General features: G+C 42.6%; 1 protein-coding gene across 1 annotated transcript in view; it reads right to left on the reverse strand.

The window, feature by feature from the left end:
* LOC106567547 (kin of IRRE-like protein 3) overlaps positions 1–26,437 on the reverse strand; it is a 368,305-nt gene that overhangs the window by 128,512 nt on the left and 213,356 nt on the right. The window contains exons 4-5 of the mRNA XM_014136991.3: positions 2,122–2,279; positions 96–246 (exon numbers count right to left, since the gene is read on the reverse strand). Coding sequence (XP_013992466.1) covers positions 96–246; positions 2,122–2,279 — 309 coding nt within the window. The remainder of the gene's footprint in view (positions 1–95; positions 247–2,121; positions 2,280–26,437) is intronic.

Raw genomic sequence — 26,437 nt, forward strand, 5'->3', positions numbered from 1 at the left:
GAAATAGGATGAAGGCAGTGTTTGATTGTTCAAATAGATAGACCAATGGATGAGTTTAGTGTGAGCTAATGTGAGATATGGGGCGCTGTACTCACGTTGGATATCGATGGTGACAATGGCATCTTTCCCATTGGGCACGGCCTTGTTTGAGGCCCGACAGGTGATTTGTTGGCCTGTCTCGATGTTGGAGGCAGAGAGGTAGAGTGAGCTGACTGTACTCTCCCTTCGCTCATCCCGCAACAGTGTCTGAGGAAACAATGCAAGACCAGAGATCGCTATTATCATTACAAGATGTCTTATTTAAATTACATTTACATTGTGTTCATTTAGCATCTTTATCCAGAGTGACTAGAGCAACTAAAGTAAATAAGGCAAGCACATATCACTGCCATTGCAAGTAATACAGTAGGTGGGTAGCAATCGATTTACAGTACATCATGCAATATATACGAACTGTATGACCTCAGGAATCTCAAGTATGGCTTGCCCTGAATTACATAGTAATAATGTGATAGTAACATATTTGTAATTACATATTATAGAGTTTAGTGGTACATTTTTTGCAGATTTCTGATGTCATACTGGACAGATGGAATCAGTTGTCTCTATCGTTTGCCTCAATTTGCATGCCTTGATATGCCAAGTCAAGTCATGATCTGACTCAAAGTATGTTTTCCAAAACCCAGCTTCATCCTTGGATGAAGATGAAACATATTGGTTCTCTGTCTCCAAAATGATTTATCCTGATGCGTCTAAAATGGAGCTGTTAACAGATTCAGATGAATCAAAAAGACTTGACATCCTAACAGTGTCACGTGTAATCAATATGATGCAATCATTATCAAATGTGACACATTTCAAATGTTCTATACAGATGCTGATACTAAGTACTAACAAAGTAGCTATACACTCTCCGTGTCAGTTATTAACCATCAAGTTCCCAATATAATTATTTTCCCAAAATAGTCCTCTTTTTTCAAAATGTCAAAAACATTTCTCAAGCTTTGAGACATTTAATTAATCAGGAGGGAGAGCACTGATATAGAAATACGTATGTCTAAGTGGCTTGCCTGTGTCTAATTCATGGGCTTACAATGAGTGAAGGGAGCGCCCTCCAGTCAGTTTGTGTGGGTTAGGCTCACCCCAGAACGAGCAAGATCACACTGCAAGATTAAACGCGCCTCTCACTTTCTCAGTTTCCTACTCAGGGCTGACAAAGTGAACAACTTGCCCATGAACACATCCATAATGTAGAGTGTTGGAATGCTTTCTCTTTTTTGTCATGTTTAAAGCAAAACATGAGTGCTCCATCTTGCCCCGTGAATCAAATAAAAAATCTCAGCTGCCATTAAACTGACAGAGCGAGGCCTTTTTCAGGACACTTCGAGGAAAGGATTAGTAAAGAGAGGAGAAGAGAGGAAGATAGGAAGAGTGGGAAGGATTCCTCCAAGTGAGGGAAGAGAGAGCACACCTCTTATCAAGGTCTAAAAAACACATTTCAGGTGCACAATCAATTTATTTATGTTAACTTAATTTCAGTGTATGCACCTTTTATACTTTTTAGTGAGTGCAACATATCTAGATTTCTGTCTTGTATAGAGTTATAATAACAGTTTTATTAGTATGTACTGAATTTGTCAGTTAATAAATACAGTACCTACAGTACATACATGTAGCGAAGAGGTTTGGATCTCTTGGCGTAACAGCTATGGTGTCGGGTTGACATTCACTGGAGTTCTGGTCAGTGCAACCCCCTGAATTCTCTACATTGGTGTCAGAAGTGGGATGATGTTACTGTGATGCCATCAAAGTCTGGGTAGGAGTGACTGCAGATAGAAAAGTGATGGGCACTCTTTCCGTAGGAAGGGGACATTGTAGCAACCTTAATAAGTCAGTTTGAATCTCTTGGTGTAATGGTTAAGGTGTTGAATTAGTTTCAATATGTACAAAGAGCGATGTCCTGTTGAAAGAGTCAGGTCAGCACAGAGATCAATCAAAACTAGCCCAAACCCTACCCAGTCTAGATCCATAGCTACAGTGAAATTATAAAACTTCAATTTTAGAATGTGGAGGGGACATGTCCTGCCCCATCCCTAGTGGGAGTTACGCCCACATCCTTACCTTAGAGTACATGGCGCCATTCAGGACCTGCCCGTTGCGGATCCAGATGATGGAGGCGGCAGGCTTGGCATTGTCAGCGTGGCACGTCAGGTTGAGGGGGTCGCCAGCCCTTAGGCTGACCACAGGCGCCCCAACAATCACAGGGTCATCAGGGGGAACTGTGGAGTACAATAAAGATGCATTTATTTGATTTGCATTACTGTCTATTAGATTTGTACTGTTGTAGAGCAGTTAAAGACTTACAATAGTGGTTCATCCAAACAACAAAATTACATATTGGTTTCTTTACCCTGTAAGCAGTTTATAGACATGGTAAAACAGCAATCCATGCTTAGGTTTTGCCACCTTCTCTAAATGCTAAATCTTCAGCATGTTTGGCCCAAAACCAATGCAAGTGCAAAAAGGCAATCAATATGTTGTTTTGCAATTTCGATGAACTATCCCTTTGACAGGCAATGCTATGACATTGTATGCCAATCCAGGGTAACACTTCTGATGTTTCAGTCCGGGATGAAAATGTACAGTGCCTTTAGAAAGTATTGACTTTTTCCACATTTTGTTGTGTTACAGCCTGCATTTAAAATGTATTAAATTGAGATTTCGTGTCAGTGGCCAACACACAATACCCCATAATGTCGAAGTGGAATTATGTTTTTAATGTTAACAAATGTATTTAAAAGGAAACACTGAAGTGTCTTGAGTCAATAAGTATTCAACCCCTTTGTTATGGCAAGTTAAAATAAGTTCAGGAGTACAAATGGGCATAACAAGTCACATAATAAGTTGCATGCAATAATAGTGTTTAACATGATTTTTGAACGACTACCTAATCTCTGTACCCCACACATACAATTATCTGTAAGGTTCCTCAGTCGAGCAGTGAATTTCTTACACAGATTCAACCACAAAGACCAGGGAGGTTTTCCAATGCCTCACAAAGAAGTGCACATATAGGTAAAAAAGCAGACATTGAATATCCCATTGAGGATGGTGAAGTTATTAACTACAATTTGGATGGTGTATCAAGGCACCCAGTCACTGCAAATATACAGGCGTCCTTCCTAACTCAGTTGCAGGAGAGAAGGGAAATCGCTCAAAGATTTCAATTTGAGGTACATTTTAACTTCAGAACAGTTACAGAGTTAAATGGCTGTGATAGGAGAAAAGTGAGAATGGACCAACAAGATTGTAGTTACTCCACCATACTAACTTCCATAAGAGTGAAAAGAAGGAAACCTGTACAGAATACAAATAAGGCACTGAAGTTAAACTGAAAACAAATGTGTCAAAAATATATTTTATGTCTTGAATACAAAGAATTATGTTTGGGTCAAATCCAACACAGCACATCACTGAGTACCACTCTTCATATTTTCAAAAATGGTGGTGCTGCATCATTTTATGGTTATGCTTGTCATCTGCAAGTTTTTTGGGATAAAAAAAAATGGAATAGAGCTAAGAACAGGCAAAATCCTAGAGGATAAAGTGGTTGTTTGCTTTCCAACAGACACTGGGAGACAAATTCACCTTTCAGCAGGAAAATAACCTAAAACACAAGGCCAAATATACACTAGAGTTGCTTACCAAGACGACATTAAATGTTCCTGAGTGGCCTACTTACAGTGTTGACTTAAATTGACTTGAACATCTATGGCAAGATCAACAACCAACTTGACAGAGCTTGTAAGAATTTTTAAAATAAAAATGTGCAAATATTGTACAATCCAGGTGTTTTCACTTTGTCATTATGGAGTATTTTGTGTAGATGGGTAAGATAAAAAAAAATATTGAATGCATTTTGAATTCAGGCTGTAACACAACAACATGTGGAATAAGTCAAAGTGTATGAATACTTTCTGAAGGCACTGTAGAATAAATTACACTTAATTTCAGAGCAGCATGGGGGCTGAAGTATATAAATTCAACGTAGTCGCAAATCCAAATATTGTACATCATGAACAAGTAGCCTACATTTCAAATACACATTCAGTGGTAGGAATTCGCTTAGACTGCGTTGCATAGAGGCGATACATCATCATCCTCACCTCTGCTACTGCTTTGTGTGGTCTGACACTTCTCACAGGTGAGCGATTACTCAAAGGCAAAAGAGGAAGCAGAAACCAGAGAGTCTGCCTCCTTTCATGCAAGAGAAAGACGAAAGAAAGAAAGAATGAAAGAAAGGCAGAAAGAAAGACAGAAGGAAAGAGGGTAGCTAGTTGGGGAGAGTTTCGCCGAATCCCAGCTCGTTAATGTCACTTACATTCTTGTGTGAATCCAGCTCTGATCACCCTAGATTTGTATTCAAACTCCAGGGAATTATTGATTAAACACTCAGCTCATTAGAGAGCAGATCTGGGGCACGCCTAAATCAAAGGCAACATGCAGCTGGCACATCCTGAGTGCTTGGCAAAAAGAGAGTAAGGGAGAGAAGGGGAGAGAGAGAGCAGCATCTGTCAATGATCTCTCTGTCAATGATCTCTCTGTCGCTCAATATGCCCTTCCATACACTTCATATGTAACATATTACATGAAACAGATACAAAATAAGCCATTTCGTCATCACCACCACTTCAATGTAATACTTAGACATTGGACATCACCACCGCGGCCTACCACCACTACTGCCTTCGCTGCTTTCACTTCATTAGCGTCATCCATTTTTCTTCCCTCCCAGGGGTAAATTAGGAGAGAGGTATAGCTCGCTACATGCAGTCAAATGCCTTATACGGCACGGTGGCAGCAGCAGGAGAGTTAGAGAAAGAGTGTGTGATGGAGATGGAGTTTGAGAAAGCTAGCTGACTTCATTAGGGTATGACTTGGCCTCTTTGCTCATTACTCATCCCTCACAGCTGGGGGAGGACTGATTAGAGCCTTGGCAATTGCTTTCACTTTTGTCAGCCATCTTTGTTCGTCACAGTTACAATGAGACTGGTAGAGCCAAAGATTGTCCATTATATTGACAAGATAGTCAAGTGACCGCTGTAACAATGGAAATACATGTCCAAAAAAGATGAAAGGCAGCCGGGAGAAGGCGAGATCACTTGGGACCATTATAACCAATGAGAGGGCGGACACAACAGGCCATAGATATAGATAGGACTCATCTTTCTATCTGTGCCATTATAACGTTTGTGACAGCATGGGCAGTGCCATTGAAGCTACCTTGCACTTCTTCATTGGCTGATTGCTCCCAACTCATAGGAATCCCCACCCAGTTAACTACTTTAAAGTGGTGGAAGCCCAGTGGCATAGCGCAATTGCAAGCATTGAGCATTTACAGACGCACAAATATCATAACCCCCCAAAAAGGTGAGAGGTTAGCCTTGGTTCTAAGATATTTGTGCATCTGTAACTTTCTCACTCATCATTATTCATGATTCATTCAGGACTATCCATAATCATGGTAGCATCAACATTAATGTAGAAGTAATTAGAAACATATTCTATTCTTATTTACAATAAAAGTGACCCCAAATGACACAATACATTATTTATCATTAATTTCTATTGGGCATTTCTACAAAATAATATTAAACGCAACCAAAACTAACAGCAAAGGCATCCAAAAATGTTGTAGAGTCTCAAGCTTGATGTAATCATTGCATGCTAAAAATATGGGACCAAATACTAAACTTTTGACTACTTTAATACACATATAAGTGAATACATAGTCCTAAAATGGGAGGACTAATCAAATCAAAGTTTATTTGTCACGTGCGCCGAATACAGTGAAATGCTTACTTACAGTCTCTAACCAATAGCGCAAAAAATGTATCAGGTGAACAATAGGTAAGTAAAGAAATAAAAACAACAGTAAAAAGACAGTGAAAAATAACAGTAGCGAGGCTACATACAGACACCGGTTAGTCAGGCTGATTGAGGTAGTATGTACATGTAGATAAGGTCTCACATCCTGACCAGTAATGGGGTCATTTGTAATTGTAGTATGGTCAGGGTGTGGCAGGGGGTGTTTGTTTTGTGTGTTTTGGGGTTTTTGGTTCTAGGGGATTTTGGTTCTAGTTGTCCATTTCTATGTTTCTTTTTCTTTGTGTGGCCAGGTATGGCTTCCAATCAGAGGCAGGTGTCTTTCGTTGTCTCTGATTGGAAGCCATACTTAGGCAGCCTGTTTTTCCTGTGTTTTTGTGGGTGGTTGCTTTCTGCATAGTCTGTATACCTTGCAGAACTGTTGATTGTCGGTTTATTGTTTTTCGTTTAAGTGTTCACTTTATTAAGTAATAAAAGAAGATGAGCACTATACCCGCTGCGTTTTGGTCTGTCCCTTTCGACGCCTATGACAGAACCACCCACCAAAGAAGGACCAAACAGCGGAGGAAGGAGCAGCAGGAGAAGTATTTGGAGTCATGGACGTGGGAGGAGATCCTCGATGGCAAAGGTCCATGGAGCCAGGCTGGGGAGTACCAGCGCCCGAAGGCGGAGCTGGAGGAAGCAAAGAGGGAATGACGGAGGTACGAGGCGTTGTTTCCTCCTATTCAGGAGGTGGAGGGGCAGCCCCAAAAAATTTTTGGGGGGAGGGCATAACGGGAGTGTTGCTAGGTCAGGGGGGAACCCTGACCTAACTTCCCGGGCTATTCGGAGGGAGCTGTGGAGCAAACCGGAGCCGAGAAAGGAGTCGAGCGCCGAGCTTGACGCGAGATTCCGGAAGGAGGTACTGGCAGAGAGGGCACGACTGAGCAGGCATGCAGAGGGGTGAGCGATGCATTACGGGGTGATGCGCACTATCTCGCCCATCTGCACACACAGTCCAGTGCGGTCGGTATGGGTTCCGCAGCGTTGCCGTGCTAGAGTTGGCACTCAGCAAGGAAGGAGTGTGCCTGCTCAGCGCATCTGGCCGCCAGTACTTCTCCTCGGTCCAGCATATCCTGCGCCTGCTCTACGCATGGCAGCCCTCATTCCCCAGCACAGCCCAGCTCACCCTATGCCAGCGCTCCGCCCGTGCCGGGCTACAGGGACCATCCAGCCAGGACGGAGTGTGCCAGCCCTGAGCTCCAGACCTCCGGTGCGCCTCCATGGCCCAGTGTGCCTCGTGCCTGCTCTGCACACCCAGTCTCCTGTAAGTCTTCCCAGTCCAGGGAGACCGGTCCCAGCTCCACGCAGGAGGGCTCCAGCGACGCTCCTCAGCCCAGAGCCTCCAGCGACGCTCCTCATCCCGGAGCCTTCAGCGACACTCCCCAGTCAGGATCCTCCAGTGACGCTCCTCAGCCCAGAGCCTCCAGCGACGCTCCTCAGCCCGGAGCCTCCAGCGATGCTCCCCAGCCCGGAGCCTCCAGCGACGCTCCTCAGCCCGGAGCCTCCAGCGATGCTCCCCAGTCAGGAGCCTCCAGCGACGCCTCTCAGCCCGTGGCCTCCAGCGACGCCTCTCAGCCCGTGGCCTCCAGCGACGCCTCTCAGCCCGGGGCCTCCAGCGACGCCTCTCAGCCCGGGGCCTCCAGCGACGCCCATCAGCCAGGAGCCTCCAGCGACGCTCCCCAGCCAGGAGCCTCCAGCGACGCTCCCCAGCCCGGAGCCTACAGCGACGCTCCCCAGCCCGGAGCCTACAGCGACGCTCCTCAGCCCGGAGCCTCCAGCGACTGTCTTGGAGCATTCTAGTTTGTTGGTGATGTGGACACCAAGGAACTTGAAGCTCTCTCAGGAGGACTATGTACAAAAAGTGATGTAATTTCTAAACAGTTCACCCGATATCAATGAAAATCCAAAGAGCTGGAGTAGAGAGCCACATTTATTTTATAATAATCACTGTCCCAATACTTTTGGAGCTCACTGTATATACTGTTAAGTAACTTCAAGAATAGTTTAAAAAGCGAAAGAGTAAATAAAGTACAGGCTACAACAACCTTTACCTTGACAAAATCTGCACAATACAATTTTCAAATATTTTCAAATCTGAAGATGAAGACGTTGCTTGAAGATCCGAAATGTGAAACATCCCCCACAGCTTGAACGGATACAGTGAGAATAAATGGCCATATTGAAAGTCATTTTTAAGGCATTTCATGAAGGTGATGTAATGGTGGAGTACCCGTCAATATTTATACATTATCAGTACTCTAAAATCAAGTCATAATGGGTCAATTTCCTCCATGAGTTTCCACACTAATTTTACCATCTGTATACGGGGGACTATATTTGTTATTGTTTGTTATTGACAAGGTGGAGTCTCAGGTTTCAAATCAGTGGTGATCCTCTGTGTTATACTGTGATGTTGGAAGAAAAATCATCTTTGTGTTTTTATTTCAGGTTGGCAACCTGCATTTGGTTTGCTTTCAGTCTCATTTGTAGCACCCTATTCCGTATTGAGTGCACTACTTTTGACCTGGGACCAAATGGATCTGTTCAAAAGCAGCGCACCATATAGGGAATAGGGTGCCATTTGAAACGCTGACCAAGAGAGACTGAAAGCAAACCAAATGCAGTGAATAATTCATGGGCCTCCTTTCTGCGCCGACTGGTGCAATACAGGGGACCATTTTCAATATCTCTCGGTCTGTGATGCTAAATCAACAAACACTACAGCTGTCACTGGCACAACATATCATAAACAAGCACATTTACATTATTATCTAAGACAAGCCGCTACTGTTAGCCATCTGTCCTTAACTGCCTGCCTGTCTGCCTTTTAATGCTGTTGGGTTCCTTGTCTTAGGCCACATCCAAAATGGCACCCTATTCTCTATTTGTAAAAAATAAAGTTTTTCACTAAATAGGGAATAGGCTCCCATTTGGGACACAGCTTCAGATTCTGGATGAGCATCAGGTGACACCAACCACACACACATTTTAGAGGTGTGAACCAGCTGTGCAACAGGCTTTGGGAACTCCACATAAAATACTGACCAGTGCAGTGAGTTCACCCTCCCAGGTCTTGTGTTGTGTCGTCCGTGATGTCAGAAATTAGGTAATCAGCTGGCATTTTTCCAATGGGTCGGCAAAGGAGCTAATACCGCGTGACTCATTACACCGGCCAAATTCACAACATCAGCAGTGATGTTTGGTCTCCGAAGCCAAGTTAGACCCCAGAGAGAGCAAGGGAAGAGAGAGAGAGAGAAAGAGAGAGGGGGGTTGAGAGAGGGGGAGAGTGACAGGGAGAGAGAGAGAGAGAGATGGGGCCCTCCTTTCCAGTAAGCCCATCATCATTTCTACCATGTTTGTGAATGTGGCACGGCCTAATGGTTCCAAATTGACGATTTAACGTGGCCAGTCAATAGATTTCTCATGAGCTGGCCTACATAGAGGTGGACTAAGCACCCCCTCCTTTAATTACTGCCGCTGGATGCAAAAAGCCCACTCTCTTCCCCTTCCCCCTCTTCCCTTCTTTCTCTATTTCTCTCTCTCTCCACACTAGAGCCTTGTTTTTTGTCACCGAATTACATTTTCTTTCTCTCCCCTTGATTCACTGACCCCTTGGGAGGGACCAAAGTCATTCAGTTCTGTAGATGGGGAAAAAAATTGCCAGGAAAAAATAACAATTTCATTTAGGAAATAAACTGAGGAGAAGGATGACTTGGGGAAAATGTGACCCATTTTCAAATGTACCTGGATCTGGTTGTGAGATCTTAAGATTGCCGCCTCGCAGGAATTGGTGGCCAGGACCGATTAATCACTTTCATGGTTGGTTCACTGGCAGTGCCACATTTGTGCCTTCACCCTCGCAATCTCACCCTCCAAACTTTAAGATGGATGACTTAATACATCCTCTTCTTCACGTCAGCTGTTAGCATGCACTTAGCACACACATGCAGAGCTGTCGGCGTATCCTTCTTGAACGTTCTACGTTCTAAGTTCTATGGTATGGCACGCGCAACCCAACCTCCAGATAAAAACGTGTCCAGGGCAGGATTTTGCAGGCGAGAGAAAACGTTTTCTTCTGGAGATTTGGTTGGGGACAAATTCTCTTCTACCAGCCTAAGTTTTCTACCTCCTCTTTAGGCTTTCACCCTAATTTTCCCCACGTTTATCCATGCCATTGTAGTCCTTCACTCGCTTGAAATCGAATTGAAAGAGTCCGTACCAAGTCTCCACCGCCAACAAACAGCACTGAAGGAGATTGGCAGTACATTTGTGTCTGTGTGCATCACATTCGTAGCAGGAGAACTTGCCAGCGTTTGCCTGTCACACCGTGACACCTTGCCTAAGTGAATGTTACCTCTCCAGATAAGGGAGATGCCACTGAAGTTAATTAAACTGTGATTAATTAAAATGGGGAATGTAATGGGTCCCAGAGCCCGAGATAAGGTACAATTTGTTTCACCGCTCTGGCTGGAGACTCCGGAGGGGCACAGTGTCAACTGATGCACAGGCAGGAGGAGAATGGAAGAGAATGAAGACATTCTTTCAGTCTCTTGTGCCGGCAAGGATTTGTTGTGCCAAATACGAAGTAGGAAGAAAAAGACTTGTGGCCATGCCTCCCATCCCTCCTCTGTGAATCCATGACAGATCTAAAGCAATTAACAAGTTATCACTGCTAAAGACATTTCAAAGCCGGCAACAGCCATTAGCCAGGTTTTAATTAGGAGGAGACGTGAATAATCTGTTTAAATTATTTAGCCGTCAAAAAAATTTCATGAAATATGTTGTAGTAAATAGGAGGGTTATCGACAGAATTAATTAGACTGACTAGATTCTGATAGTAGTTACAGTATCCTGACAAAGATTCCAATGTGTTAAGATGAGGTGGTTTGGGTTATTCCACACATCAATCAGAATGATTGGTCTGGTGAGAAGTGAGTTAAACACAGTCCTACACAATCCACCATCTGTGGATGCTTGAAAACACAATAATTCCTCATTAAGGTGTTATTCACTGCTAATTAACATGTCACAGACAATGTATAAGGCACATCATATAAGGTGTGACCAGAACCAGATTCATTCCCCACAAATAATGGCTCCTCTCGGATATTCAGATGTTATTCACTCCTTAATAATGTGAATTTGAGGCCATTCATTTATTATTCACTGCTAATTAACACGCAATAGACAATGATGCCCTTCATATGAGGTGTGACCAGATTCATTCCACACAAAGACTGGCTCCTCTTTGACATGCATTCAATTTAAGTGATAATACCCGAGAAGCCTGTGTTTGGAGGATATAGGCATGGGTGTTGTCAGACACGAGACGAAACAGCGGCATTGAGTGAATAACAGCAAAGTAGCTGCATTTGCATTTGTTTAAGCTGTTTCCAAGTTACATATATTTGGATACATTAATAAGAAGGATTTAATGATGCGTGATTTCACCTGGCACAGAAAATGTGCGTTCTTGTCAGGACACTGTTGTTCAGAGGACCTAGTCAACAACACACAATCTTTTTTTTATTTTACCAGGTACGTTGACTGAGAACACATTCTCATTTACAGCAACGACCTGGGAAATAGTTACAGGGGAGAAGTGGGGGGATGAATGAGCCAATTGTAAACTGGGGATGATTAGGTGACCGTGATGGTATGAGGGCCAGATTGAAAATTTAGCCTGGACACTGGGGTTAACACCCCTACTCTTATGATAATGGACATGGGATCTTTAGTGACCACAGAGAGTCAGGACAACCATTTAACGACCCATCCGAAAGACGGCACCCTACACAGGGTAATTTTAGACCAGATGAAAGGGTGCCTCCTACTGGCCCAATCACTTCAAACTGAAGCTTGAAAGACTGCAAACTATCTGCATTTCGTTTCGTTTGACCTGTTTTCTATTGACATTTCTTTGTGTGTCCATAAAAATTATGCTAGCTGATTATTTCGATTGGCTGAAAAAAGCTGCCTGCCTGCCTATCTTGTCCAGACTCCCGACCCCTACACGTTTATTGCTATGGGACAGCTGGAGTTCTAATTTTAATAATGAAACAATGCTGCAAATGTCAGCGAGACAGACCTCAAGTTTTATACAAATCTCCGCTATTGAAAACCAATTGCTAGTCTAAAACAAATGGGAGATAATGTCTAGATGCTTTTTACAGTGGAGATTGTCTGGCTGGGCTGATGAGACAGTGGATTGCACAGTGAGATGGAACAGAGTGTATAGGCATTTCAAAGTCATAGATTTAGCCAGTAGTAACTTGTGAAATAGACACCAGATGGAATGCGGTTTTAACCAATCATCGTTCAGGATTATGTGTGCCTTAATTTGTCCTTAATTTATCAAATGAATTATGTGCAAAACCAGGTGTTATTTAAGATTTCAAAACACCTTTCAACACCCCTTAAGCAGGGTTTACAGGGTATTTAAGGGGTAAAATGCCACAACTCATGCATATTTCACCTTAATTTCACTTAGTTGCAAAATAAATCCATTAAAGAGAAGCATCAAGGATATTTTAAGATGCAGAATGGGTATGTACTTTACACGTTGTCACGTCCTGACCCTTGTAAGAGGTCATTTTCCATAGTAGGCGTCAGGGCGTGACAGGGGGGTGTTTTGGATGTGTTTTGGGGTTTCTGTTTCATTGTGGGGTTTCTAGATTTCTATTTCTATGTTTTCCTTTTCTATGCGTTGGCCAGGTATGGTTTCCAATCAGAGGCAGCTGTCTATCGTTGTCTCTGATTGGAAACCATACTTAGGTAGCCTGTTTTTCCATGGGTGTGGGTGTGGGTTGTTAATTTTTGAGTAGTGTTTGCCTGCTCTGCATTACGGCTTTTGTTGTTTTTGTTATTTAAAGTGGTTGGTGTATTGCATTTAGTTTCACGATTAATAAAAAGATGTGGAACTACGAACACGCTGCGTTTTGGTCCGATCCTTCAGAAAGCCGTGACACACGTGCTTAAATTTTCCAAGTTTGGTGCTCTGAATTAAAATGCATCGAATGACACTGAAGAAACACCTCAATTGAATTCACTTTAAAGAGGTAAAAAAACATCAGTGATACTCTATCTATTTAGATTTAAAAAAAATAAAAGTCTCAAATTGACGTTATCAGAATTTATTTAGCAGGTGAAAGCCTTATACTATATATATTTTTTGTTTCCCTGAAATGGACTTAAATGCTTTTGGGGGGTGTAGTCAACATATAGCCAACCACTTTTTCTTGCCCCCCCCCCCCCCCCCCCCACTGCTCACTTCAAGTGTCTCTTCTCTCTCTGACCTTACCCTCTTTCTCTCTGTTTCCTCCATCTCTGCACTTTCTCTTCCTCTCTTCCCCCTCTCTTTACTCTCTTCCTCGCTCTCCCCTCACTCTAATTGCTCTATCATCTTCCACTCTCTCTTGCCTTTCCCTCCCTCCCTATACTCTCTTCCTCCTTTCTTACCCTCTCCTCTGCTCAACTGTACCCCTCCTCTCTTTCCCCCTCTCTCTCTCTCTCTCCCTCATCTCTTCTCCTTGTCTCTTCCACTCCCTCTACTCTTATTTCAGGGCGCTTTTCCACCACAAATACTGTCTCTCCTGTAAAACAGACACAACACAGATACAGTGGTTGCATTAAAACATGTATTGTTCACATTGTTTTAAAACTGTTAGATGTATAATGAAATTGAATTATTTTAATAACGGAACAAAGTGCTGACTTGGTTTTAACATACAGCAGTCAATACCATATCTCGAATAAGATAGGGGTAGGTAAAGGTCTGGGTACCAAACTTACTTCATATTTAATTCTGAAGTCTGGGGTGACATTAATTAACATCAGCTTTGTGGAGTAGTCTTTAGCAGTGTATGAAACAAAAGGAAAATTAACTGGAGATTATTTCAACAGGTTACTAAAAATAGACCCAGTGTTTCCTCCACGCGTATTCGGTAGCGGCAGCCCACCACTGCTATAAATGCTGCAAAAAAATATTTTGTAGGCTACATCTTGAAATGAGATTTGCTCCATTACTTTCCTATCTCATAATTTCAAGAGTAAGGCTCATACAGTGCGTTTAGGAAAGTATTCAGACCTCTTGACTTTTTCCTAATTTTGTTACGTTACAGCCTTATTGTAAAATGGATTAAAAACTTTTACCCTCATTAATCAACACACAATACCCCATAATGACAAAGCAAAAACAGCTTTTTCAATTTTGCAAATGTATAAAAAAATAAAAAACAGAAATACCTTATTTACGTAAATATTCAGACCCTTTGCTATGAGACTTGAAATTGAGCTCAGGCGCATCCTGTTTCCAATGATCATCAAATCAAATCAAATGTATTTATATAGCCCTTCTTACATCAGCTGATATCTCAAAGTGCTGTACAGAAACCCAGCCTAAAACCCCAAACAGCAAGCAATGCAGGTGTAGAAGCACGATGGCTAGGAAAAACTCCCTAGAAAGGCCAAAACCTAGGAAGAAACCTAGAGAGGAACCAGGCTATGAGGGCTGGCCAGTCCTCTTCTGGCTGTGCCGGGTGGAGATTATAACAGCACATGGCCTAGATGTTCAAATGTTCATAAATGACCAGCATGGTCAAATAATAATAATCATAGTAGTTGTCGAGGGTGCAACAAGTCAGTAACACAAGAGTAAGTGTAAGTTGGCTTTTTCATAGCCGATCTTTGAGAGTATCTCTACCGCTCCTGCTGTCTCTAGAGGATTGAAAACAGCATGTCTGGGACAGGTGGCACGTCCGGTGAATAGGTCAGGGTTCCAGCAGGTCTGGGACAGCAGGCCTGGGACAGGTAGCACGTCCGGTGAACAGGTCAGGGTTCCATAGCTGCAGGCAGAACAGTTGGAACTGGAGCAGCAGCACGGCCAGGTGAACTGTGGACGGTAGTCCTCATCCTTGAGATGCTCCTACAACTTAATTTGAGTTCATCTGTGGTAAATTCAATTGATTGGAATGATTTGGAAAAGCACACACCTGTCTATATAAGGTCCCACAGTTGACAGTGCATGTCAGAGCAAAAACCAAGCAATGAGGTCAAAGGGATTGTCCGTAGAGCTCCGACGCAGGACTGTGTTGAGGCACAGATCTGGGGAAGGGTACCAAAACATTTCTTCAGCATTGAAGGTCCTCAAGATCACAGTTGCCTCAATCATTCTTAAACGGAAGAAGTTTGGAACCACCGAGACTCTTCCTAGAGCTGGCCACCTGGCAAAATAAGCAATCGGGGGAGAAGGGCCTTGGTCAGGGAGATGACCAAGAACCTGATTGTCACTCTGACAGAGCTCCAGAGTCCCTCTGTGGAGATGGGAGAACCATCCAGAAGGACAACCATCTCTGCAGCACTCCATCAATCAGGCCTTTATGGTAGAGTGGCCAGGTGGAAGCCACTCCTCAGTAAAAGGCACATGACAGCCCACTTGGAGTTTGCCAGAGGGCACCTAAATATTCTCAGACCATGATAAAACATTTCTCTGGTCTGATGAAACCTAGACTGAACTCTTTGGCCTGAATGCCAAGCGTCATGTTTGGAGGAAACTCTGCACCATCTCTATGGTGAAGCATGGTGGTGGCATTATCATGCTGTGGGGATGTTTTTCAGTGGCAGGGACTGAGAGACTAGTCAGGATCGACGCAAAGATGAACAGAGCAAAGTACAGAGAGATCCTTAATGAAAACCTGCTCCAGAGGGCTCAGGACCTCATACTGGGGGCGAAGGTTCACCTTCCAACAGCACAACGACCCTAAGCTCACAGCCGATACATTGCAGGAGTGGCTTCGGGACAAGTCTCTGAATGTACTTGAGTGGCCCAGCCAGAGGGAACCCGACTAGAGAGACCTGAAAATAGCTGTGCAGCGACGCTCCCCATCCAACTTGACAGAGCTTGAGGAGATCTGAAGAAAAGAATGGAAGAAACTCCCCAAATACAGGTGTGACAAGCTTGTAGTGTCATACTCAAGAAGACCCGCAGCTGTAATCGCTGCCAAAGGTGCTTCAACAAAGTACTGAGTAAAGGGCCTGAATACTTGTGTAAATGTGATATTTCAGTTTTTATTTATACATTTTTTTTTACATACAATAAAAAAATCTTTGTCATTATGGGTTATTGTGTGTAGATTGATGAGGGAAAAAAACAATTGAATCCATTTTAGAATAAAGCTGTAATGCAACAAAATTTGGAAAAGGTCAAGGGGACTGAATACTTTCTGAATGCACTGTAATTATTCTTGAAACAAAGAGATTGTAAGCCTTCCAAAAGTGTCTCCATTTTCTTTCAACTTCCAGCAATGAATGAAATACGACCTGTTAAAGTCACAGGGGTCTGTTCACTGTGTGCAAAGAAACGCACATCTCTCGTTCATTGGCGGAGCTGTGGTTTAATGAGAACACGCGTACCCCACGCTAATTTTCTCAATTTGTTTTTATGAAAACTGCTCCCACTGATACAAAGAAATCCTGGAGGAAACACGTTGTTCATCTAAGCAGACAAAACAAAATGTGATAAGTAGTTCTGCTTTGAAAGTTGATAAAATTGTAACCTCACTTTTGCAAAAATGTTCCTTGAATATTTTGGTATCTACTGGAGAGCTCTTCTTTGTCTACATCGTTCACACCCTCTTAAGCTTTAGTCTCTCCCATCTCTTTAACCTCTACGGGCTAGGGGGCAGTATTGAGAATTTTGAAAAAAAGATGTGCCCATTTTTAACTGCCTCCTACACCAACTCAGAAGCTAGGATATGCATATTATTAACAGAGTTGGATAGAAAACACTCTGAATTTTCTAAAACAGTTTGAATGGTGTCTGTAAGTATAACAAAACTCATATGGCAGGCAAAAACCTGAGAGAAATACAACCAGGAAATGAGAATTTTGTGGCTGTACTATTTTCGAGTCATTGCTAATAGATCACACAGTGACAAAGGATTCATTTTGCACTTCCTACGGCTTCCACTAGATGTCAACGATCTTTATAAAGTTGTTTGAAGCGTCTATGATGAACAGAGACCGAATTAGAATGCAGGGAAGTTGACGTCCCTGGGATGTCGTCACTTCATTATTGCGCGCACCTGCGTGTGCATGTGAGGCGAGACATTTTTCAAAAACGTTTTTCAAGACACTTGAGTGGTCGGGTTGAAATATTACTTATGTTTCATGTTAAAAATGGCCCTAAAGATTGATGCTAAACAACGTTTGACATGTTTGAACGAACGTAAATAGATTTTATTTTTCTTTTCGTCGTGACTTTCCCCCCCCGCCCTACATTTTGAGGAGCCTACAAACGCCTAACAACATGGAACAACTTGGAGTTATTTGGACATAAATTATGAACTTTGTCGAAAGAAACCACATTTGTTGTGGACCTGGGATTCCTGGAAGTGCCTTCTGATGAAGATAATCAAAGGTAAGCGATTATTTACTATAGTATTACTGATATTAGATGGTGCTAACCTGTATATCCTAGCCTATTGTTCTTAGCATGTTCTTAGCATAGCACCCCGTTTATTGCAAAGTGTGATTTCCCAGTAAAGTTATTTTTAAATCTGGCAATGCGGTTGCATTCACGAGATGTTAATCTATAATTCTTTGAATGACAATATTACATTTTAACAATGTTTTCGAATAGTAATTTTGTAAATTGTAGCGCTGATTAAAGTCACCCAGAATTGAAAGGGGTGAGCCATCCTCAGGAAAGGAACTTATCAAGGCGTAAAGCTCATTGATGAACTCTCCAAGGGAACCTGGAGGGCGATAAATGATAAGGATGTTAAGCTTGAATGGGCTAGTGATTGTGACAGCATGGAATTCAAAGGAGATAGACAGATGGGTCAGGGGAGAAAGAGAGAATGTCCACTTGGGAGAGATGAGGATTCCAGTCCCGCCACCCCGCTGACCAGATGCTCTCGGGGTATGCGAGAACACGTGGTCAGACGTGGAGAGAGCAGTAGGAGTAGCAGTGTTTTCTGTGGTAATCCATGTTTCCGTCAGCGCCAAGAAGTCGAGGGACTGGAGGGTAGCATAGGCTGAGATGAACTCTGCCTTGTTGGCCGAGTTCAAATAAAGTTAATAGCGAGCATAAGTTTAACCTGTCTGGGCGAGGTGGGACGCAAAGTCAACAGCCAGTGGAATCGCGTCGCGCGAAATACAAATACCTCATAAATGCTATAACTTCAATTTCTCAAACATATGACTATTTTACACCATTTTATAGATACACCTCTCCTGAATCGAACCACGTTGTCCGATTTCAAAAAGGCTTTCCAGCAAAAGCAAAACATTAGATTATGTTAGGAGAGTACACTGAGACAAAAAAAATCACACTGCCATTTTCAAAGCAACTAGCATGCATCACAAATACCCAAAACACTGCTAAATGCAGCACTAACCATTGACAATCTTCATCAGATGACACTCCTTGGACATCATGTTACACAATACATGCATTTTTTGTTCGATAAAGTTCATATTTACATATAAAAACAGCATTTTACATCGGCGCGTGACGTTCAGAAAATATTTTCCCTCAAATGCTTCCGGTTAACCTCTATGGGCTAGGTGGGACGCTAGCGTGCCACCCGTGGTGCACTCCATCAACAGCAGGTGCATTTCAAGAGCGGCAAATTTGAATCCAAATAAATGTCAAAATTCAAATTTTTCAAACATACAACTATTTTACACCCTTTGAAAGATAAACATCTCCTTAATCTAACCACGTTTTACGATTTCAAAAAGGTTTTACGGCGAAAGCATAAATTTAGAGTATGTTAGGACAGTACATTTACAAGAGTTGTGTGTAATGTTTTGTCAATTCAAAGACAGGGTCACCAAAACCATAAAACCAGCTAAAATGATGCACTAACCTTTTACAATCTCCATCAGATGACACTCCTAGGACATTATGTTAGACAATGCATGCATTTTTAGTTCTATCAAGTTCATATTTATATCCAAAAACAGCGTTTTACTATGGCATTGATGTTGAGGAAATCGTTTCCCTCCAATAACCGGCAGTCAAGTCAGCGTCACAAATTAAATAATTAAAATTAGAAAACATTGGTAAAATATTATATTGTCATTTAAAGAATTATAGATTTACATCTCTTGAACGCAATCAATTTGCCAGATTTAAAAATAACCTTACTGGGAAATCACACTTTGCAATAATCTGAGCACTGCGCCCAGAAAAATACGCGTTGCGATACAGACTAGACGTCATGTTGGGGAGATCTAAAATCGAAAATACTATGTAAATAATCCATTACCTTTGATTCTCTTCATCAGATGTCACTTCCAGGTATCACAGGTCCATAACGAATGTAGTTTTGTTCAAAAAAGCTCATCATTTATGTCCAAAAATCTCCGTCTTGTTAGCACATGATCTAAGCCAGCCGGACTTCTCGTCATGAACGAGGGGAAAAAATATATTTACGTTCGTTCAAACATGTCAAACGTTGTATAGCATAAATCATTAGGGCCTTTTTTAACCAGAACATGAATAATATTCAAGGTGGACGAATGCATACTCTTTTATAACGTATTGGAACGAGGGTACCCAACATGAACTCGCGCGCCAGGTGTCTAATGGGACATCATCGTTCCATGGCTCTTGTTCGGTCAGATCTCCCTCCAGAAGACTCAAAACACTTTGTAAAGGCTGGTGACATCTAGTGGAAGCAATAGGAAGTGCCAAAATATTCCTCAGCCCCTGTGTTTTTCAATGGGATAGGTTTAAAGGCAATACAACACATCAGGTATCCACTTCCTGTCAGAAAATGTCTCAGGGTTTTGCCTGCCAAATGAGTTCTGTTATACTCACAGACACCATTCAAACAGTTTTAGAAAATGTAGGGTGTTTTCTATCCATATGTAATAAGTATATGCATATTCTAGTTACTGGGTAGGAGTGGTAACCAGATTAAATCGGGTATGTTTTTTTATCCAGCCGTGTCAATACTGCCCCCTAGCCCTAACAGGTTAACCTCCCTACGTCTACCTTTGACTCATTTCTCTCTGCCTCCTTCTTTCCACTCCTCTCCTCTTTTGGCCTCACCCTCTCACCGTCCCCCCTACTCACAAGGCAGGCAATACGCTTGACCTCATCTTTACTAGATGCTGTTCTTCTACCAATCTCACTGCAACTCCCCTCCAAGTCTCCGACCACTACCTTGTATCCTTTTCCCTCTCGCTCTCCTCCAACACTACTCACTCTGCTCCTACTCAGATGGTATTGCGCAGTCGCAACCTTCGCTCTCTCTCTCCTGCTACTCTCTCCTCTTCCATCCTATCATCTCTTCCCTCTGCTCATCCTTCTCCAACCAATCTCCTGATTCTGCCTCCTCAACCCTCCTCTCCTCCCTTTCTGCATCCTTTGACTCTCTATGTCCCCTATACTCCCGGCCGGCTCGGTCCTCCCCTCCTGCTCCGTGGCTTGACGACTCATTGCGAGCTCACAGAACAGGGCTCCGGGCAGCCGAGCGGAAATGGAGAAAAACTAGCCTCCCTGCGGACCTGGCATCTTTTCACTCCCTCCTCTCCACATTTTCTTCCTCTGTTTCTGCTGCTAAAGCCACTTTCTACCACTCTAAATTCCAAGCATCTGCCTCTAACCCTAGGAAGCTCTTTGCCACCTTCTCCTCCCTCCTGAATCCTCCTCCCCCTCCCCCCCTCCCTCTCTGCGGACGACTTTGTCAACCAATGTTTAACCTCTTACATCTAGACGTTCCGCTAGCGGAACACCTGCTCCAATATCCAATGATAGGCGTGGCGCGAATTACAAATTCCTCAAAAATACAAAAACTTCAATTTTTCAAAATATGACTATTTCACAGCATTTTAAAGACAAGACTCTCCTTTATCTAACCACACTGTCCGATTTCAAAAAGGCTTTACAGCGAAAGCAAAACATTAGATTATGTCAGCAGAGTACCAAGCCAGAAATAATCAGACACCCATTTTTCAAGCTAGCATATAATGTCACAAAACCCAGAAGACAGCTAAATGCAGCACTAACCTTTGATGATCTTCATCAGATGACACACCTAGGACATTATGTTATACAATACATGCATGTTTTGTTCAATCAAGTTCATATTTATATCAAAAAACAGCTTTTTACATTAGCATGTGACGTTCAGAACTAGCATACCCCCCGCAAACTTCCGGGGAATTTGCTAACAATTTACTAAATTACTCACGATAAACGTTCACAAAAAGCATAACAATTATTTTAAGAATTATAGATACAGAACTCCTCTATGCACTCGATATGTCCGATTTTAAAATAGCTTTTTGGTGAAAGCACATTTTGCAATATTCTAAGTACATAGCCCAGCCATCATGGGCTAGCCATTTAGACACCCGGCAAGTTTAGCACTCACCAATATCAGATTTACTATTATAAAAGTTTGATTTCCTTTTGTTGTCTTCGTCAGAATGCACTCCCAGGACTGCTACTTCAATACGACGCGTTTCGTGACAAAAGAATTCTAAATATTCCATTACCGTACTTCAAAGCATGTCAACCGCTGTTTAAAATCAATTTTTATGCCATTTTTCTCGTAAAAAAGCGATAATATTCCGACCGGGAAACCGTGTTTACGTTCAAAGAGAGAGAAAATAAAAACATGGGGTCGCATCGTGCACGCGCTTCAGTCCCATTGTCCTCTGATAGACCACTTACCAAAGGCGCTAATGTTTTTCAGCCAGGGGCTGCAAAGACATCATTCAGCTTTTTCCACCTTCTGAGAGCCTATGGGAGCCGTAGGAAGTGTCACGTTACAGCAGAGATCCTAAGTTTTCATTAAAGAGAGTCAAGAAGCCCAAGAAGTTGTCAGACATGCCACTTCCTGTAAGGAATCTTCTCAGGTTTTTGCCTGCCATATGAGTTCTGTTATACTCACAGACACCATTCAAACAGTTTTAGAAACTTTAGGGTCTTGTCTATCCAAAGCCAATAATTATATGCATATTCTAGTTTCTGGGCAGTAGTAATACCCAGATTAAATCTGGTACGTTTTTTATCCGGCCGTGCAAATACTGCCCCCTACCCCCAACAGGTTAATCTTCTCCTTTCCCCCTTCTGATAACCAGGTGGCGAATCGCATCTCTGCATGTCTGGCAGTGTGGAGCTGAACCTTGGCAAGCTGAACCTCGGCAAGACGGAGCTGCTCTTCCTCCCGGGGAAGGACTGCCCGTTCCATGATCTCGCCATCACGGTTGACAACTCCATTGTGTCCTCCTCCCAGAGTGCTAAGAGCCTTGGCGTGACCCTGGACAACACCCTGTCGTTCTCCGCTAACATCAAGGCGGTGACCCGATCCTGTAGGTTCATGCTCTACAACATTCGCAGAGTACGACCCTGCCTCACACAGGAAGTGGCGCAGGTCCTAATCCAGGCACTTGTCATCTCCCGTCTGGATTACTGCAACTCGCTGTTGGCGGGGCTCCCTGCCTGTGCCATCAAACCCCTACAACTCATCCAGAACGCTGCAGCCCGTCTGGTGTTCAACTTTCCCAAGTTCTCTCACGTCACCCCGCTCCTCCGCACACTCATGTGGCTTCCAGTTGAAGCTCGCATCTGCTACAAGACCATGGTGCTTGCCTACAGATCTGTGAGGGGAACGGCACCTCCGTACCTTCAGGCTCTGATCAGTCTCTACACCCAAAGAAGGGCACTGCGTTCATCCACCTCTGGCCTGCTCGCCTCCCTATCTCTGCGGAAGCACAGTTCCCGCTCAACCGAGTCAAAACTGTTCGCTGCTCTGGCACCCCAATGGTGGAACAAGCTCCCTCACGACTCCAGGACAGCGGAGTCAATCACCACCTTCCGGAGACACCTGAGACCCAACCTCTTTAAGGAATACCTGGGATAGGATTAAGTAATCCTTCTAACCCCCCCACCCTCCCCCCAAAAAAGATATAGATGTACTATTGTAAAGTGGTTGTTCCACTGGATATCATAAGGTGAATGCACCAATTTGTAAGTTGCTCTGGATAAGAGCGTCTGCTAAATGACGTAAATGTAAATGTAACTCCAGTTCTGTCTAACATGAGTCAAACTCACTGTGAAGAGCGGCAGCAATTTGAGGATGGTTCTCTGCCAAACTGTCCCTTAATGAATCTGCTGGCAAGCCTCTGTACTTCTCACTGGCCTAATAACATGGACCAGAAGATTTCAGGAGAAGCTAGCTTACTGTAGTCTAATTTAGCTAGTCTAGCTAGTTAAATGCTCTTTAGAATCAAAGGCAGGATAGCAAGCTAGCTAGCAAGCTAGGTAACGTTAGCTTTCTAGCTGTTACCTAGCTGTCTAGTTAGCTAAAATTAATGGTTAGGTTGTTAGCTAGCTTGCATTAGCTAAATCAAAAGTTAGCTAGCTAGCTAGTTTGATACTATGACATTTGGCAGCTTTTTAAATAGAGCTAGGTTACGCTACCTTTCATTTTTGGGTCTCCATGTCCATTTTTACTCCTTGTATTGCTTGCTAACAAACAATGTAGTATGGCCACTGACTTCTAAAATGTCAAATGTCACCTCACTAAAACCACATTCACAAGATCTGTTTGAGCTCATGATGTCACTAGTTTTAAAAGAACTTGCGCTTGTGGTTTTCTTACAAAGTGCAGTGCCATCATTAGTCGAAAGGATGCAGAATCTTTAAGAAGCGTTGTGTTCCTTAATCAGCACTTAATCTGAACATTCAAGGATAAACAAAAACAATCTGAATTAATGTTCCAAACGTTTGTAGTAAGGTATTATTCGTGACATCTTTGATATGCCCTTAAATTGAAAAATAAAGTGCACTGACCAAGAATTGAAATTAAGGTATGTTTAATGCGTCCCCTTTTGCCTTTTAAAATTAAGGGAGGCCAATTGTTTAATTTCAGGCTGATTTAATTCATATTAAGGGATCTTAGCATGTTTTAAGGGAAAATTCAGGTACATTTAATAGTAATTTAAGGCAGTCCTGTTTCCTAATGTTAGTTAATTAATAAGGCAATTATTCCCTATTAAGGTGCTACATACAGTACCAGTCAAAAGCTTGGACACACCTACTCATTCCAGGGATTTTCTTATTTTTTTTACATTATAGAATAATAGTGAAGACATCAAAACTATGAAATAACACATATGGAATCATGTAGTAGCCAAATAAAAGTGTTAAGCAAATCAAAATATATTTTATATTTGAGATTCTTCAAAGTAGCCACCCTTTGCCTTCCACACTCTTGGCATTCTCTCAACCAGCTTCATGTGGTAGTCACCTGGAATGAATTTCAAATAACAGGTGTGCCTTGTTAAAAGTTCATTTGTGACATTTCTTTCCTTCTTAGTGTGTTTGAGCCAATCAGTTGTGTTGTGACAAGGTAGGGGTGGTATACAGAAGATAACCCTATTTGGTAAAATACCAAGTCCATATTATGGAAAGAACAGCTCAAATAAGCAAAGAGAAATGACAGTCCATCATTACTTTAACCTCTTAGGGCTAGGGGGCAGTATTTACACCGCCGGATAAAAAACGTACCGATTTAATCTGGTTACTACTCCTACCCAGTAACTAGAATATGCATATACTTATTAGATATGGATAGAAAACACCCTAACGTTTCTAAAACTGTTTGAATGGTGTCTGTGAGTATAACAGAACTCATATGGCAGGCAAAAACCTGAGAGATTCCTTTACAGGAAGTGGCCTGTCTGACCATTTATTGGCTTTCTTTGACATCTCTTTCCAAAACAAAGGATCTCTGCGGTAACGTGACACTTCCCACGGCTCCCATAGGCTCTCAGAGCCCGGGAAAAAGCTGAATGTCGTCATTCCAGCCCCAGTTATGCTTTTTGTGAACGTTTATCGTGAGTCATTTAGTAAATTGTTAGCAAATTCCCCGGAAGTTTGCGGGGGGTATGCTAGTTCTGAACGTCACATGCTAATGTAAAAAGCAGTTTTTTGATATAAATATGAACTTGATTGAACAAAACATGCATGTATTGTATAACATAATGTCCTAGGGTTGTCATCTGATGAAGATCATCAAAGGTTAGTGCTGCATTTAGCTGTGGTTTGGGTTTATGTGACATTATATGCTACTTGAAAAATGGGTGTCTGATTATTTCTGGCTGGGTACTCTGCTGACATAATCTAATGTTTTGCTTTCGTTGTAAAGCCTTTTTGAAATCGGACAGTGTGGTTAGATAAAGGAGAGTCTTGTCTTTAAAATGGTGTGAAATAGTTCTATGTTTGAGAAATTGAAGTAATAGCATTTTTTAAGGTATTTGAATATCGCGCCACGGGATTAGACTGGCTGTTGCGTAGGTGGGACGATTTGGTGCCACATACCCTAGAGAGGTTAAGACATGATGGTCAGTCAATACGGAACATTTCCAGAACATTGAAAGTTTCTTCAAGTGCAGTCGCAAAAACTATCAAGCGCTATGATGAAACTGGCTCTCATGAGGAAAGGAAGACCCAGAGTTACCTCTGCTGCAGAGGACAAGTTCATTAGAGTTAACCAGCCTCAGAAATTGAAGCCCAAATAAATGCTTCACAGAGTTCAAGTAACAGACATCTCAACATCAACTGTTCAGAGGAGACTGTGAATCAGGCCTTCGTGGTCGAATTGCTGAAAAAGAATACTACTAAAGGAAACCAATAAGAAGAAGAGACTTGGGCCAAGAAACACGAGCAATGGACATTAGACCGGTGGAATATGTCCTGATGAGTCCAAATTTGAGACGCAGAGTAGGTGAACAGATGATCTCCACATGTGTAATTCCCACCATGATGCATGGAGAAGGAGGTGTGATGGTGTGGGGGGTGCTTTGCTGGTGACACTGTCTGTGATTTATTTAGAATTCAAGGCACACTTAACCAGCATGGTTACCACAGCATTCTACAGCAATACACCATCTAATCTGGTTTGTGCTTAGCCCTGACACACCTCCAGACTGTGTAAGGACTGTTTGACCAAGAAGGAGAGTGATGGAGTGCTGCATCAGATGACCTGGCCTCCACAATCACCTGACCTCAACCCAATTGAGATGGTTTGGGATTAGTTGGGCCGAAGAGGGAAGGAAAAGCAGCCAACAAGTGCTCAGCATATGTGGGAACTCCTGTTGGAAAAGCATTCCAGGTAAAGCTGGTTGAGAGAATGCAACGCTGAGTGATGTTTACAACTCCACTGTCACTCTGCCGTAGTGCCTTTTAGCCTTGCAGTCAATTCTGTCAGACGATAACAAAAGATACTGGTAAGAGTACATTTAAGATATGTGTGGATATATGGAGACTTAAATATCCTGACCTAGTGAGATATACATGGCGGAGGCTTAATCAAGCTAGTCGTCTTGACTACTTTCTTATGCCATTCTCTCCGGCACCAAAAGTTTAAAAAGTGTTGCTAGGGGACAGAATGCGGTCGGATCATCACATAATTGGCATATATATTACTCTTACAGAATTTCCACGTGGGCGAGGATATTGGATATTTAATCAAAGCCTACTAGA

This window comes from Salmo salar, chromosome 13 (genome assembly GCF_965601325.2).
Source record: "Salmo salar chromosome 13, fSalSal1, whole genome shotgun sequence".
In the NCBI taxonomy this organism is placed as follows: domain Eukaryota; kingdom Metazoa; phylum Chordata; class Actinopteri; order Salmoniformes; family Salmonidae; genus Salmo; species Salmo salar.